This window comes from Dichomitus squalens (assembly GCF_000275845.1).
Source record: "Dichomitus squalens LYAD-421 SS1 unplaced genomic scaffold DICSQscaffold_6, whole genome shotgun sequence".
Taxonomy (NCBI): domain Eukaryota; kingdom Fungi; phylum Basidiomycota; class Agaricomycetes; order Polyporales; family Polyporaceae; genus Dichomitus; species Dichomitus squalens.
In genome coordinates, this window is record NW_006766888.1 from 805,518 (window position 1) to 819,498 (window position 13,981).

The 13,981-nt window shown below is 58.0% G+C and overlaps 6 protein-coding genes across 6 annotated transcripts; 2 read left to right on the top strand and 4 right to left on the bottom strand.

The window, feature by feature from the left end:
• Positions 1-1,130: 1,130 nt before the first annotated feature.
• DICSQDRAFT_54487 (uncharacterized protein) lies at positions 1,131-1,736 on the top strand (the record flags this gene model as incomplete). The annotated part of the gene is made up of 2 exons (XM_007363449.1): positions 1,131-1,305; positions 1,417-1,736. 2 exons carry the CDS (start codon positions 1,131-1,133, stop codon positions 1,734-1,736), a joined length of 495 nt encoding a protein of 164 aa, XP_007363511.1.
• Positions 1,737-2,209: 473 nt separating this feature from the next.
• DICSQDRAFT_101831 (delta 9-fatty acid desaturase protein) lies at positions 2,210-4,364 on the bottom strand. Its single transcript, XM_007363450.1, has 5 exons — positions 4,016-4,364; positions 3,473-3,894; positions 3,057-3,417; positions 2,822-2,997; positions 2,210-2,761 (listed from the first exon to the last, which is right to left on the bottom strand). Exons 1-5 carry the CDS (start codon positions 4,338-4,340, stop codon positions 2,594-2,596), a joined length of 1,452 nt encoding a protein of 483 aa, XP_007363512.1. The 5' UTR covers positions 4,341-4,364; the 3' UTR covers positions 2,210-2,593.
• A 1,068-nt stretch (positions 4,365-5,432) lies between these two features.
• DICSQDRAFT_134393 (G-protein alpha subunit) lies at positions 5,433-8,285 on the bottom strand. The gene is made up of 12 exons (XM_007363451.1): positions 7,940-8,285; positions 7,688-7,713; positions 7,169-7,624; positions 6,911-7,026; positions 6,795-6,847; positions 6,648-6,713; positions 6,535-6,596; positions 6,462-6,465; positions 6,358-6,388; positions 6,005-6,258; positions 5,820-5,936; positions 5,433-5,768 (listed from the first exon to the last, which is right to left on the bottom strand). Exons 1-12 carry the CDS (start codon positions 8,148-8,150, stop codon positions 5,719-5,721), a joined length of 1,446 nt encoding a protein of 481 aa, XP_007363513.1. The 5' UTR covers positions 8,151-8,285; the 3' UTR covers positions 5,433-5,718.
• Positions 8,286-8,307: 22 nt separating this feature from the next.
• Positions 8,308-9,464, top strand: DICSQDRAFT_134394 (uncharacterized protein). The gene is made up of 2 exons (XM_007363452.1): positions 8,308-9,349; positions 9,402-9,464. Exon 1 carries the CDS (start codon positions 8,523-8,525, stop codon positions 8,778-8,780), a length of 258 nt encoding a protein of 85 aa, XP_007363514.1. The 5' UTR covers positions 8,308-8,522; the 3' UTR covers positions 8,781-9,349; positions 9,402-9,464.
• A 178-nt stretch (positions 9,465-9,642) lies between these two features.
• On the bottom strand, positions 9,643-10,472 carry DICSQDRAFT_153626 (uncharacterized protein). The gene has a single exon (XM_007363453.1). The coding sequence runs from the start codon at positions 9,945-9,947 to the stop codon at positions 9,732-9,734; it is 216 nt and encodes a 71-aa protein (XP_007363515.1). The 5' UTR covers positions 9,948-10,472; the 3' UTR covers positions 9,643-9,731.
• A 902-nt stretch (positions 10,473-11,374) lies between these two features.
• On the bottom strand, positions 11,375-13,421 carry DICSQDRAFT_101838 (uncharacterized protein). The gene is made up of 7 exons (XM_007363454.1): positions 13,288-13,421; positions 13,166-13,219; positions 12,901-13,100; positions 12,659-12,841; positions 12,555-12,609; positions 12,306-12,500; positions 11,375-12,249 (listed from the first exon to the last, which is right to left on the bottom strand). Exons 1-7 carry the CDS (start codon positions 13,366-13,368, stop codon positions 11,752-11,754), a joined length of 1,266 nt encoding a protein of 421 aa, XP_007363516.1. The 5' UTR covers positions 13,369-13,421; the 3' UTR covers positions 11,375-11,751.
• Positions 13,422-13,981: the final 560 nt, after the last annotated feature.

Consider the following 13,981-nt stretch of genomic DNA (forward strand, 5'->3'; position numbering starts at 1 on the left):
CTGGGACTAGAGAGCGACGCGAGGATTTGACAATTCAGAAGCTATAAAGTTGCTTGTCTCGAGATATGGAGTCGCCTCACAAGGTTTGAGTCCAGTTGCCATCGAGCCCAGAGCGGCACCCTCAGCTGAACCATATATATGTCGTGCTGATTCTGTTTCCGACTTGGGCGCATTGTGTACAATAAGTCCAGGTCAACGAGTTTATAAGCTCTCCCGACGTCACCATTCACTTGCTGGGCTGATTTCCCGGGCCTAACAAACCTAGTATGAGACGATCTTGTCGATCTCTCTGCGCCCGCTGCCTGCGTGTCTCTGCTCGCTGTGCTGCAGACGCTTGAGCTGACCTTGAATGCAGCTAGGCAGGCGCCCAATAGGCGCGCGAGCAACTGAGCGACCGACAAGAATTGAGCACCCCTACAAGCGTATCGGGCGCGGCGTCATCGATGAGACAATGAATCAAGGACGAGTAGAGTGATTACGAGAGTAGATGCTAACTGCAGACTGTACAGGTTCAACTTGCGCATAAGAGAGAGCACCCTGATGCTGAGCTGACTGAGGCGCGGACAGCGCCAGCGAGGATGGCGGTCAGCTTACTGACACCACCGACAGCGACATTGACGACCAATCGATCAATGGCGGGCGAGAGACAGTTCTGACTTTGTACATTTCACGAAGACTATTGTTCTCGCTGATACGATAGTAGCTGACTATCATCAATTCGTGACAAATTTTGTGACAGCCTACAGTAGCCAACGAACAAGTCGCTCAGATGCTCCGCATCTCAACAAAATTCGATAGCCCATATGCCGAGTCTCGCAACATGCTGTCGCGTCCATTGCTGTTAGCCACTTTCGGTTGGTCCAGAGTATCAGGGTGGCTGACGTTCTGCAGGCGTCGTATCTGGGACGACCACGAAATGCAGACTTTGACCGGTCAGCCTCCATATTCAAGCCGTCCTAGCCACCCCAGCGTCCTTGGGCCCGAGAGAGCACTTACGACCCTTACTGCTAGCAACTTCGAGACCGCTCCAACATCGACCCGTCAGGTCGCTCGGCTCTTCGTCGTGGTCCCCCTCCCCGGTATCCGCACCATTCGCCAGCCTGGCCATCCCGTCGACTCACCTCCTCAACATGCCTTCCACCGCAGCAACTGAGCCAACTACCCCGAAGAAGGTCCTCGCCGCGATCCACAACCTTCCAAAGCGTATGCGCAGCGGGACGCTCCGCACGCAACCCGCGCGGTCTCGCGCGCTCGGGAAGGAGAATGTGCCTCCGGGCGAAATGCCCTCACAGCCTGCGGCCCCGCGTCCGATGCATCCTCGCCCTCGCCGCCGTCCGGCTCCTCTTCTTCCGCGCTCCCCCACCCGTGTGCTCGGGCTCTCGCTGGGGAGCCACGCATCGCCTGCGGAGGACCAAGACGTCTTTGCGCCGCCGTTGCCGTCGTCCTTCGAGACACCCACTGATGAGTTTGGGGCGAAAGATGGCAAGATCGCCATCAAGGTCTGGGTGCCCACTACCGACGACATCTGGAAGCTCCGCGTCCCCGAGGACGTCAGGCTGGAGTCCTTCCGCACCCGCGTTTCCGCCAAAGTCGGCTTCGAGGTCTCGTTTTCTGCCCTCATCTGCGGCACGCTCAAGACCATCGGGGACGACCAGGCGTTCAGGGAGTGGGTGGAGGGGAGGCTTGTCAGCGGGCGCAATTCGCTCCTGACCGCGCATCGACTTGTATTGCAGTGAATCCTGTGCTCATCTGAAGCGATATCCCCGTAAGTTTTTGCATTTACAAGACGACCGTGTTGGACATCGGTTACTATATTTGACGTAGAGAAAGGACAGACTAGTCTCGATGCATCAGCAAGCTACTCTATTGTTTAATGACGTTCATTTTGTTCACCTATGTATGAAACATACCGCCGTCGCAATTATATTGTTCGTTAAACCCCGGCTGGGGCCGCATTGTGAGAATCTATCATATTGAAGATGCGCTCTGTACCCACAGTGCAAGATGTTGAGGCCAAAGGCACGCCACGGAAGCCTAGCAGAACGTACATGAGGGAAGTCGGGTTGAATCACCAACGTATGGGCGACTCTCGCCGCTCGGGTGCTATGTAAGCGAACCGCACTACTTATAAGCTGGCGGATTCATATGGCGGTGGTAATAACAGCCAGGACAAACTGCTTGAAGGTCTGTAAACATATCTAAGTACCCCCGAGCGACATGCATACCACCAAGGCGATTAGTACGGCTGCGATAATCGACCGTGAAGGGACGTTCCAGGCAAAGTGGCCGAAGAATACAACTGAAATCATGTATTCCAATGCTAGTACAGACTCATGATCATTCAGTGGCCCCTCCTACGACGACACATCCAGTCCTCCATCGTCACCGACATGACACCACGGACCATCTCTCCAAATCCCATCGCAGACCGCACGATGCGGTCCAGGTTTCACTCTAACGAGAATTCTACTATATGCAACGAAACGACCAGTGTTGATGCGAGAGCGGGGCAGCGAAATTGTACGAGATGCGCGAAACATGTAATGCCGTAACGTGAACCACGAAGAGACTCAACCAAGGAACGAGATCATGCTCAACCGAGCATGCCCTCGTAATCCGACGCCGCTGTCGAGGAGGCGTACGGGGAGGCGAGCTCATTGTATCGTGCAACCCGTAGGCGTTGCGATGGAGGAACGCGCTTGTCATCGAGACCGTGCTGGATACCGCCATGCAGCACACCGACGCGCATCATAGAAAGCAACTGGAGAAACACAGGTGAGGTTCGACGTCAAGAACAAACGAAACGGACGATAAAACGTACATTGTGGGCAGCATTCGAGTGGTCATAAACGCCACCAAAGAATGCCGTCGTTGCGTCCTTGCCAATCATCTTCGCAATCAGATGACGGCCACCGGGGTGCTCGTCTAGGAATGAAGCGACATCGTGAATGAAACCAGCCACGACGACAAGTGGGCGCTTCGTAGCCTGCTCCTGGACTATCCATTCGAATCGTCAACGATGCGTGCCGCATGAAATAGCATGTGGCCGAACTCACAGCTCTCCCAGCTAATAACAGGCAAATCGTTGCTGTCGGGAGCCCAGGTGAGCCCTTCCTGCTTCTCACGAAGACGCTTGAGCTGCATAGTAAGCTGGCCCTTCGCGACCTCGTTCTCGGGGAACACCTTGAGGTGACTAGCGAGACCAAGTTGCGAGCAGACCCAGATGAACCACTTGGTGGGGTCGTACTGATACCATTTGATGGCATTCCGGTAGTCCATGGGGAACTGATGGTGGAAGTTGTGGTAGCCCTCGCCAATGGTGCACAACGCGGTGATCACGTGGTCGCGAGGAGTGTGCTTGTCATCGAACGGGGTCTCTCCCAGCCAGTGCGCGAGCGAGTTTACGCAGAAGGTGGACTGGACAGAGGTAGGTCAGTGCATGCGCATATCGTCGTAGGAAAAGAACACGTACGTGATGGACGAAGCAAAGACGGGCAGCACCTGCGAAGACATATCCGCCCCAGAAGTCGCCCCAACCAAGCCAACAGACGACGGTCGGAAGGACGAAGCCGCAAGTGATGATGAGCGTGCGGTACCAGCGGTGCTGCCACCTCACGACCTCGTTCTTGCTCAGATCGCTCACGTCCGCAACCCCAGGCTTTCGGCGAGGCTTCACCAGCATCCAGCCAATGTGGGACCACCAGAAGCCCTCGTGCGCGTTGTACGGGTCGAGTTCCGTGTCAGTGTATCGGTGATGCGCACGGTGGCCGCGCGACCACCATTTGATCGAACCTTCGACGGCGCCTGCGCCCGCAATCGCAAGGAAGTACTGGAGCGGCTTCGACGCGTTGTACGACCTGTGTGCCCAGAGGCGGTGGTAGCCGGCGGTTATACCTACAAGCAGTCGACGAGTTCAGCAATCAAACTACCAAATCGAGCCACCGCGATCGCGATCGGGCACACCGTCACAACCACGCGTGGCCACGCGTGCAGCAGAAAAGTGAATTTCACTCACCGAGGCCAGTCACGAAGTAATAGAACACGCTGAAAACCGCGGTCTCCCAGCGAAGCGGCACGTTGAACGCGCCGTAAATGGCAATGGCAGGGGTGATGGTGAGGATAGAGATGGTGAGGTAGTTGAGCTCCTTCCACCAGTTGTCCCAGCTGATTGGAGGACGAGGCTTCTGGTTCTTGATCGTCCAGGAGACATAGTTGTCGGGGATGTTGGCGTCGGCGGGCTCTTCCTCCTTCACGCCCTTGCTCGCCGCAGGGGGCGTCAAGGGCGGGGTGAGGGTGGTGGCCTCTTCGGTGGGCGCCGCGCGGCTGACGACGGAAGACATGGCTGTCGAGGAAGGAGAGGGGGGCGGGGGACGGAGCCGTCATCGCCAAGGGTTATATACGACTGCACTTTCCGTTGGGGTGGCCCAACACCTTCTCACCCACTTGGCACTGCGCGGGGACCCCGGCCGGCTTCTCCCGCACCCCATCCGCCGTCTCAATCGGTCTCCCTCTCGCGTTCATGCTCGAGAATGTGCTGAGCGTGGCATACATTTGGCATGGCCTCATACCCAAAGTCTACATCTCATTGCCGAGACCGTGTCCGACAGTGAGATGAGGCGAACTCGACGAGCGCAGTCGCGGCCGGTTATGTTGCGGTTCCCGGGTCCTGGCGAAACAAGTCGTAGAGCGCCTCCTCCGCCCTCCCTTCATCCTGCCCCATACGATCACCTCGCGCTATGGCGGCGGCATACGCGTTCTCGCGGCCTCTCTCGAGTCTTCTCGAGCGTGTCCGGACCGTTGGAGTGCTAGACTGCGGCCCCTCTCTGGGCAACCTCGTCAATTCAGACCGCTCTCCGTGCTGCAGCCACGTGACCTCAAATAAATCCGTTGGGGATCGGTGTCGGAACGCGTCCGCGCTAACGTGTCCAATATTCTGACCATTGTACCGCACCCCTTGGGGACCCTCCTGTCGACGTGATTGTGCTTGTGCTCTGCTTCCGGACACTCTTGTTCTCAGGCCTTGCTCAAGTCTGCATCTGGGGAGCTATTTTCTGTGAGGCGGTCTGATGGGGACGCCGGTCTGCCACGCCTACCTGAATGATGTCACCTCTATGTCACTTCCTATCGGTAACGAGGAGGCACTAGCCTCGAGGGGACCGGATATGTGGGCGATCGCAACCAATGCCCCATAACGGTGGATTGAGGCTCATAGTCGTACGCGGAGGAGCGGAGCGGAGAAGCGCATGACTGCATGCGCAGCTCGGTGGCGTTGTGAAATGGCTCAAACCCGCCCGTCAAAGCATTACGCCAAAAGGCAGGTTAACTGACAAGTTACGTTCTCAGCTACCGGCGGGTATGTGTGCACATTACTGGGCTTGATCGGCTAAGGGTGACCGCCCCCCTTACAGGTGTCGGACGTGAAGGCGAATATCGGCAAGTCTAACGTCGATAGCATTCTGAGAGCGAGCAAGTGTAACATGCAGCGTAACCGCGAGCGAGCTATAATACAACAGTGAGCGTGAAGATGGTATAGCAAGTGTAAGTGTAGCAGCCATTAACGAGCGACCGTCGGGTGCGTGGCAGGCCAGCACCAACGCAAGTCGTCAGCGAGCAATAGCGAGTGGGTAATTTTAGGCGAAGAAGCGGCCGTAAGACTTCGAGGCCGGACCTAAGGTATATGGGCGACGGAAATGAGACCACTGGAGAGCGTGTGCGACCTCAAGTTAAGTGGGTGTTCTGGAGGTTGGCCATCATGATCATTTCTTGGACTGCACTGTCGTCAGCACCCGCGCACGGTAGGAAAGACGAAGTGCACTCACTGTTGACCAAGACCTCCGATGTGGACCTCGTGTCCGTCACCGAAGTGAAGTGACAGTAAAACGTACGAGCCTGCGGCGAGTACTCCTTGTGAATCTGGCCAAACTTCCTGCGCATATCTGTATACACGTATGTTAGGATGCCCGGTCTCCTGCCACCAGGACTGTGAAGCGATGAGAAGGCTCACATGAAGACGTATTATCGTAGTCATTTGGCCGATTCCCGTACGAGATGATGTACTGGCCAAACTGGATGCCCGCGTCGAGCTTCGCACGGAAGATGTCGATCTTGTTCAAGAACAGGATAAGGTTGGTCTTCCCAAGGAGCGGGTTGGAGCATATCGACTTCCAAAGAAGAACCGAGTCCTCTAACCGATTCACGGTCTCGTCTTCCGCAAGAACCTGGTCGAAGCCGCTGAGGGGAGCGAGGAAAAGGATCGCGCTGTTTGCCAATGTCACACGTCAGCCGAAGAACTTCCGCCAGAGAGAGGAACGGAAACGAAGTCGTGTGGCGTGGAGAGCGAGATTCAAGAAAACTTACTTCATGTCATCGAAGAACGGCGCCCAAGCAGCTGTAACGTCACAGGCAATACATATCTCGGTCAGGGCCGAACCTCTCATCCGGAATCAGAGAATCGAACAGACCTCGCTGTTACAGGGAAGCAGAACCGCAGACGATGTTGAGCTCAATGACGACTGTTGTGATGAATATACGCACCAGTGACCGATGCCCGCCGACGTCGTATATCCGCAGGTCGCGCGAGAAGCCACCTGCATAACCTACCGGCGTCGGTGTGAGTGTATCCAGGGGCAGTCACCGGAATTTCTCACCCTCTTTGATCTGGAAACGATGCTCGGACACGCCCAGAGTCTTCAGCCTGGCACGCAGGATGTCGTCTGTTGAGTGAGACGATAAAATGTCCGTGAATTAATCAGACCAGAAGTCACCGGATGCTCTAAAGATTGATGTTGACGTACCATCCGTGGGCATATACCTAGGATGTGTAACACGTTCTAGAGAGTCGAGGAAGCTGCAAATCCCTTGCACTTCAGTGGACCATGCGAGGAACACGACGCGGAGCACGACCACTCACAATCCGGGCAAATGCTCGAGATGGATGCCCTGGGCGCGCAACATCTTCTTGATAGTCGAGTCGTTCCAGAGCGTGATCATGTCTGCCGCGCACGCGTGGAGGATATGCACAGGATCCTACGTACGCGAGACGGCAGTGTGAGCAAATTCATCACGCGAGGGCGTGCGTTCTGATAACCGGGCTCCCTCCCCCCTGACCACGCTCGGCGCGGGAAGAGGACGGCGGTAACCAGAACCTGGCAGGCAGGCAGGCACTCACGTCGGGGTCGTACGGCTCCTCGTCCTGGCTGTTGCGGCTGAGCACCCTGTTAATGACGCCTTTCCATGCAAAGTGGCTGTTGACGGCCAGCTCCTTGTCCAGCGCCCTCGCGCGGTCTGCGCGGGAGCCGTGTGTCCGCAGCTGCGTCGCTTCGATCTCTCCTGAGCCCTCCGGGGTCAGTTTTCGGATGAGTGCCTCCTCGACCTGGATGAGCGGCGAGAGGCGGAGCTTGAGCTTGAGGTGCTCCGACGTCAATGGCGGATGGCGATATCGTGATGCGATGGAAGACATGGAAGAGGAGTGCGTCAGGTCGGGCGCGTGCATGCGCGTGGGCGAGGCGTTCAGGGACATCTGGTGCTGCTGCGCGTCGGACATGGCTTCTAGAATAGCGCGGATGGAGCGGACGACGTTTAGGTGGACGACCGAACGCCACGAGGCGCGCTCTGCCCGGAACGCCTGGCGTTCCCCCGACGTCAGTGTGAGGCGGGGCGCGGGATGAGTGGGACGAACGCCACGTACCTTCGGGGTGTTCATCAGCTGGAAATCTGTCAGCAGCGTGGTCGTCAGACACCGTGCCGCCACACGTCGCGCGAGAGCACTCACTCTTCAACGTCGTAGATTTGCCTTTTCTGGAGGTCAGTACCGACGCGCGCTTCCGGAACATCGACACTAGCACGCGTACCAGACTCGCTTTGGCCTGCGCGTCGAGACCGGCATCAGCGTCGCACACCCACAGCGTGCGGAGCCGCCGCTGGAGGATTCGCAGCTCACCAAGTAAGAGGATCTTCACGGGCTTCGGGGCGCGCTTCAATTCCTTTGCCTGCCTCTGCAGCTCCTCGTCGATCGCGTCCGAGATCCGCTTCGCCTCCGCCTCCGCAGCGAGTCGCGCCATGCGCTGCTCCTCCGTCTCGTTCGGAGGCGGAGCGAGGATGTACGCGAGCGGGTCGCCCTCGCTTACGATCTTGCTGTTCTTCGACGGCATCTCAGTCTCGGTGCGCTAGCCTCTGCCGCACGTGTGTCTGGGGAAGGAAGGAGAGACTGGCCCTGCCGTATGGCGGAACCAGGGGACAGAGGGACGGGGCAAAGGAGTGGAGAGCAAAAGGAGGAGCGAGCCCGGCCGCAAGGGGGCGCACTTATAAGTACAAGCCAGCGTGCGCCGTGTGTGCGTGCGCAAGAGGCCAGATGGCCAGATCTAGGACGAGCGGCCAGGAGCGAGAAAGAAGCGTCTGCCCCAGAACAGAAGCCAGCGAATATCCGACGGTCCACGGTCCACGGCAGCACCCCTTCCCCCCGTGGGCAGCAGGCCGGCGTTACCGTATTTTATTGCAATCATGTCCCCGAAGGACTTGCGCTGATGGCAGCGGATGGCAGCTGGTCCCCGCTGCCAATCGCCTGTCGCGCCTTTGCCCCTTTCCTCTCCGTCCCCTCGGATGTGCGCACGACTTTCTGGCAGCCGAGCGGGGAAAGGACGGGCGGGGGAGGTCTCCACGTCCGCCACATCCGCCCCGCAGGCTCGCAGAAGACGTTTCCGGACGGATGGACGTCCGACTCGTCCCCAGATCGGGCCATGATCGCACGCGATCGGCGGAGATCCCGCCCCTCAGGCGCGTGAAGGCGGCTGTGCCTGCTTAATGAAGACTTGTTCGCCGGACCCAACGCCCGCGCGACATACTTACGACACCCGTGCAAGCGAGACATGCATACCGAACGGTGGGCTTGCAGTCGGGCGGGCGCACCTGGCGGAATGAGGACGTCGCGATGACACGCGGGTCGCCGGCCCCGGCCGCAGAGGCTTCCCATCGGCATGACGGAAGCGTCCAACGTTCGGACGTCCATTCAACAACCCAATTTTCAAGAAGCCTCCTGCCCGGCATCCGTGCACCTTGTACGTCGCGGTGCCACGGTCACGGCTACAGTCAAAACCCGCATATCTCATACCTGTATTAATCGGAAGAAGCACTCCCCTTGTCCTCAGCCTTGCGAGAATGCTTGGTTTTCCCTCCGGTGCATGTGCCGCCACCGGGGTGCTTCTGGCCTCTTCACCTGCCGTCAAACTCGTCCAGTCGTTTGTTGCCCGCCGTTCCAGTGACCGCATAGTGCCCCACCCCGAGCAACCGTAAACCTTGGGCTGTGTACTCTAGCGGAGCGCGCCATACGGTATCTCGCCTAAATGATCCTGATCTAGATGCGCTGATCAGTCAAGCAAGTCACCTCCGAGGGAGGGAATACATACATTCGTAGAAAACACACACGCGCCTGCGTAAAATCCACGGCGCCCAGAACGCGCTGCTGCGTGAATTCAGCCGACGTTTCCAGAAGACAAGGTTCTGACCTGTTCTGACGTGCCACCCCATTTCAATCACGTCTCGCGCCTCGCACGGGGCCTCAGCTTCCTTCTTCTATATCCCGACTGACAGCGCAGACGCCCCTTGGAAGGTACATCGGTCCCAATCATGGCGGCGCCCTCATGTATGCACGAAGCGCACGTCGTCCGGACACGCCTCGACCGGCTGTTCCCATGGCCAGCACGGGACTGGGCGGGGGGGGGGGCATGTCGTAGTCGTCAGGGACGAGCCACCGTTGAGAGAGACCCGCGGGCCTTTTCCAGGTCGCACAAAGAAGCGGTCGACTGCGGTTTACTCGGGCGAATAGGTGAGCGATGACATTCAGATGACCGTGATGCGGAATAAAACCTCGGAAGACACGTTCTCACGGAGACCGTGGACGGAACGGCCGGGCAGACGTCTCGCGATCCCCGACTGCTTTGGCGCGCTGACATTCGAACTGCGTCCGCCAGTTCTCTGCAGTGTGTCTAAACACGAAGGGTGCACCACTTTTGGCGCACGGCTAGAATGCGCGCACCGTGCATCTTACAGCGTCCGAGCCCCACCACCTGCTCATTTAGGAGGGACGAATCGCCCGCAGGCGCCAATGACTCCAGTCATTGGCATGACGACTGCGAATCTGCAGCCCCTTCTCGGTAGGACGCACCCAAAGAGGCTACATGCCTCTCTCGCCCCACCCCCGGGCTGGCGCAAGGGCTGCTGACTCGAGCTCAGGGCGTTTCAGGTGCGGGTATTCGATAACGGCGCGACGACGCCGAGTATTTGATTCCGGCCGCCCGCACAAAGCCGCGGTGTTCGACGGCGGGGGCGCGGTGAATGGACGAGGTGCCAGGCCGCACGTCAACGGGCCCTAGGCGAATTCCGGCAGTGCCTGGCGTGGCCATGGTCAACGGTGGCATCACAACATCGGACGACGAGTACAGATGGCGGCCTCGTAGCGCGTCAAGGGCCGGCGGTCTGAATCAAGGTCGGGGGATTAAGCAGTACTGCATCTGAACGTCAGCCAGCGTACTCGCACAGCGGGTGTGGGTCTGGGAACGCCCCGGACGCGGATCCTGTCTAGGACGTGCTTCGAGGATGATAAGGCGGGGAGAACGACGGTTGGATTCATTGTGCCAGCACGTTCGACACACGCACCTTCCCTGGGGACCCGTCTTCTATCGCCGCCATCCGGACTTCCAAGCGGTGGCATGTGCTGTATTTGAGAGAGAACGGTGCGGGAACAGTGAGGATAAGAGACAGACGCAGGGATCCGGGGGAACGGACAGCAAACTGGCCGACGCCTGCAGGCATCCACGGCTTCTCCCGGTGTCCCGATAACCTCGGAAACACGAGCCGTCACAGCACATGACTGACTGTCACGCCTCTTGTCTCATTCATATCAGGCTACAGGATGCGGGCATCTCAAAATACCAGGATGTCCGAGATCTGTCAGCCTGACAACAAGCAGAAACGATGAGCCTTCTGCCGTCAAGGTACTGTCGGAGCGCAGGCGAGAGACGTATAGACGGTCCCATCGTACCTGAAGATGCCTCGATACGCTTTTGAGCGCGGGGTCGAAGATAGACGGGAAGTCTGGCTGCATCTGGCTATAGCAGCGCACACATATACACCGATAGGGAAACCGCCGACGTTGTTCAAGCTATAATACCCGCGGCGGACGTCCGCTTACCGTCGCGTCATTGGATGCTAATCTCTGCGGCCACGAACGGCGAACGCATGTCATTCTAGCTCTCTAAAACGGCGACAATCACTTGGAGCGAAGGAAGCTACGCTAGTGATTCGTGAAAGAAGCATACACTCAGTGTGGTCAGGCCAAATGAGCTGCCCAATCGGAAGATTATTCGTACAGAGCGAAGGGAGAAGCGAGGAAGCACGAGCGGGTCGATACGTCAGCCTGTTTGAAGGTTTGAATCGGATACACGATGCAGACGCGGCGTCGAGCGCAGAGAAGCGGGAGGCCGGGAAACAGGCACATCCGCACGACGCGCAGAAGAGGGTGAGGGAAAAAGGAAGCGTGTGGCGGAGAAGGCGCGGCGATCGATCCTTGGGAGGTGCAGAAGGTTCAAGTTCGTGAACGGTAGATAAGAATAAGTATCATAAAGGCCCCAATCTACGACCATATCCAGACCCCTGGAACATGAAAACAATCCTACACGGACACATTGTACACACATTACATAGAGAAAACGAGGGGATGTGGTCGGGGGGTGCCGCGGCAAAGAAGCAGGGAGGCCCCTAACGGGTATAAAAGAGCGGCGTCTGCGAATCGACCGAGGACGTCGAGATCGTCGACGCAAATGAATTCATGCGTGCCCGCTCTGGCATGCGCAAATCCGGTGGCGCTTCCCTCGCGGCTGCATCCGCGTCAGTACCCGCATCTGCAACCGTGCTCAGACTTCGCCCCAAGTCGCCCGCATAGACAGGCGGCTTCTCAGCGGGATCGGCAGACTCGGTGATCGCGACCGAGCCCCGGGGATGTGGGGGCAGATAGAAGGGGGAGATCCCGACCGCCTCTGGGGACGACATGCTGACGCGCTTCCTGCGCTCGAAGATCGGGAGCGATGCGGTGTCCGGGACGAAGCGGCGGGTGGCGAGCAGGAGGACGACGTTGACGACGCCCTGCAGGTTGAAGACGAAGTCGGAGAAGATCATGACGCGGAAGGAGACGTCGTGCCCGCTGAACGAGTAGAAGCGCGCGATCGTGACGGGGAGCAGCAGGATGGTGTATGCGACCTGAACGTGGCGGGCGCGGTCAGGATATTGCCTTTCAGGGTGATGCGGATACGTACGGGGTACCACACCATGCGGGTTGCGACCTGCATCATCGTGCTGTCGACGATATCGCGGCGGATGGCCAACCGCCATCGTTCGCCATGCGGGACAAAGCGCAATGTCCACTTTCCGCTGGTGCGGACGAGGTTTCCCCTCACGCGGAGAAGGACGGCCGTGTACAGCACGAACGACAACGCCGCCGAGACAAATTCCTATATCTCTGATTCAGTCTCCACAAACAAGGGCATGGCAGACGTAGGGCTTACGAAAAAGTACTCTAGGTAGAGCTGTTCCAGTGGGTAGTCGTCAGTGATCCAACACCTACATAAAGTCAGCCGAGAGAACATGTGAGCAGAGCGAACAGCCTTACCAGAATCCTGATGGGCCGAAGTACGACCCGCGCGCACGAGTCTGGATTGCAAGGGGGCCGATGGCCACAACGAATGCTACCAGGAACCAGCCGACGCCAAGTAGTACCCACGATAGCACTGCGGTCAAGGCCACCCGTCGCTTGAATAGCAACATGAAAACGTGTAGTGCCAAAGCAAAGGACCTACGTCATTTCAAATTTGTTAGTGTCTGCAGCAGGCATTAACAGATCGCCGGACGCACCAAAGGGCCATCCCAACATTGCCGGCCTGCTTGATCCCACCCTGGGCAGTGCAAAGGTGCCCTGCTACAACATTGCGATCATTCACCCACTTGCTATTGATGATAGTACCGATGGCTTGTAGGACGTTCGCAACCAAGAGAGATACGAAGAATGGCATGATGCGCGTCTTCCCCAGCTTGGGGCCATACCATCGCAAAGACTGCAAGCGCAGCACGTCACATTAGTGCTGTGTACGTCGACGGCCAGTCCTTTTGGAGGGCTTACCACAATTAGTGGGACTACCGCTACCAAGGAGATAGCACCAGCAACAACAAGGACCTGCAAGGGAGGATTTCGTCAAGTCAGCACCGCTCGTTTGATCGGCTAATAGTGCGGGGCAGACTCACCGCCACACCGGCCACTTCTGCAGAACCGTAGCTCGTTTGCGCCCCATAGCTCGCCTCGCTGCCTTGTATGGTAGAGTTCATTTCCAGGTCAGGGTATCCGAGTCTAGTCAGAGCAGTCTAAAAGGCGAGAAAGCAAACAGCTTCAACGCGCTGCGTCGGAGGTATAAGTCGACCCAGTCGAGGGTACGTGAAAAAGGAAGACGAGGGCAAGCCTCGTAAAAGGAGAGGGGAAAAGGAAGCGGAACACTCTGCGGCGAGCGCAAGCTCGCTGGAGGGGAGCGGCGTAGGGGAGGAACACGGACGTTCGACCGCAATCTGGACGCATGTCAACGAATATATACAAGAACAATACTGAAGCTTAGAATCGCGCATCCTAGGCGAGGTACGAGCAGCTTGTCCTTCCCTGATTAGATTCGTGGTGGGCGGCCAACAGGATGCTCGAGATGAACACGACCTGGGGAAGCATCTCCGATCAACAAACGCCGGCATTCGTGACAAGCGTGTCACAGCGTGACTCTGCCCCCCTGCGGCCGCAGAACACAACTCCACCTCCTCGTGCTCCTCTTGTTCGTCGTTCAGAAATGCCCGCTCCTGAGCAACCTGTCGCACATTTCCCCTCGTTTGTGCCCTGAGTTGCCCAGCTACCACCCAACCGTTTGTTAAGTTCTCTTATCTCTGCCCGGTACGCCCATTA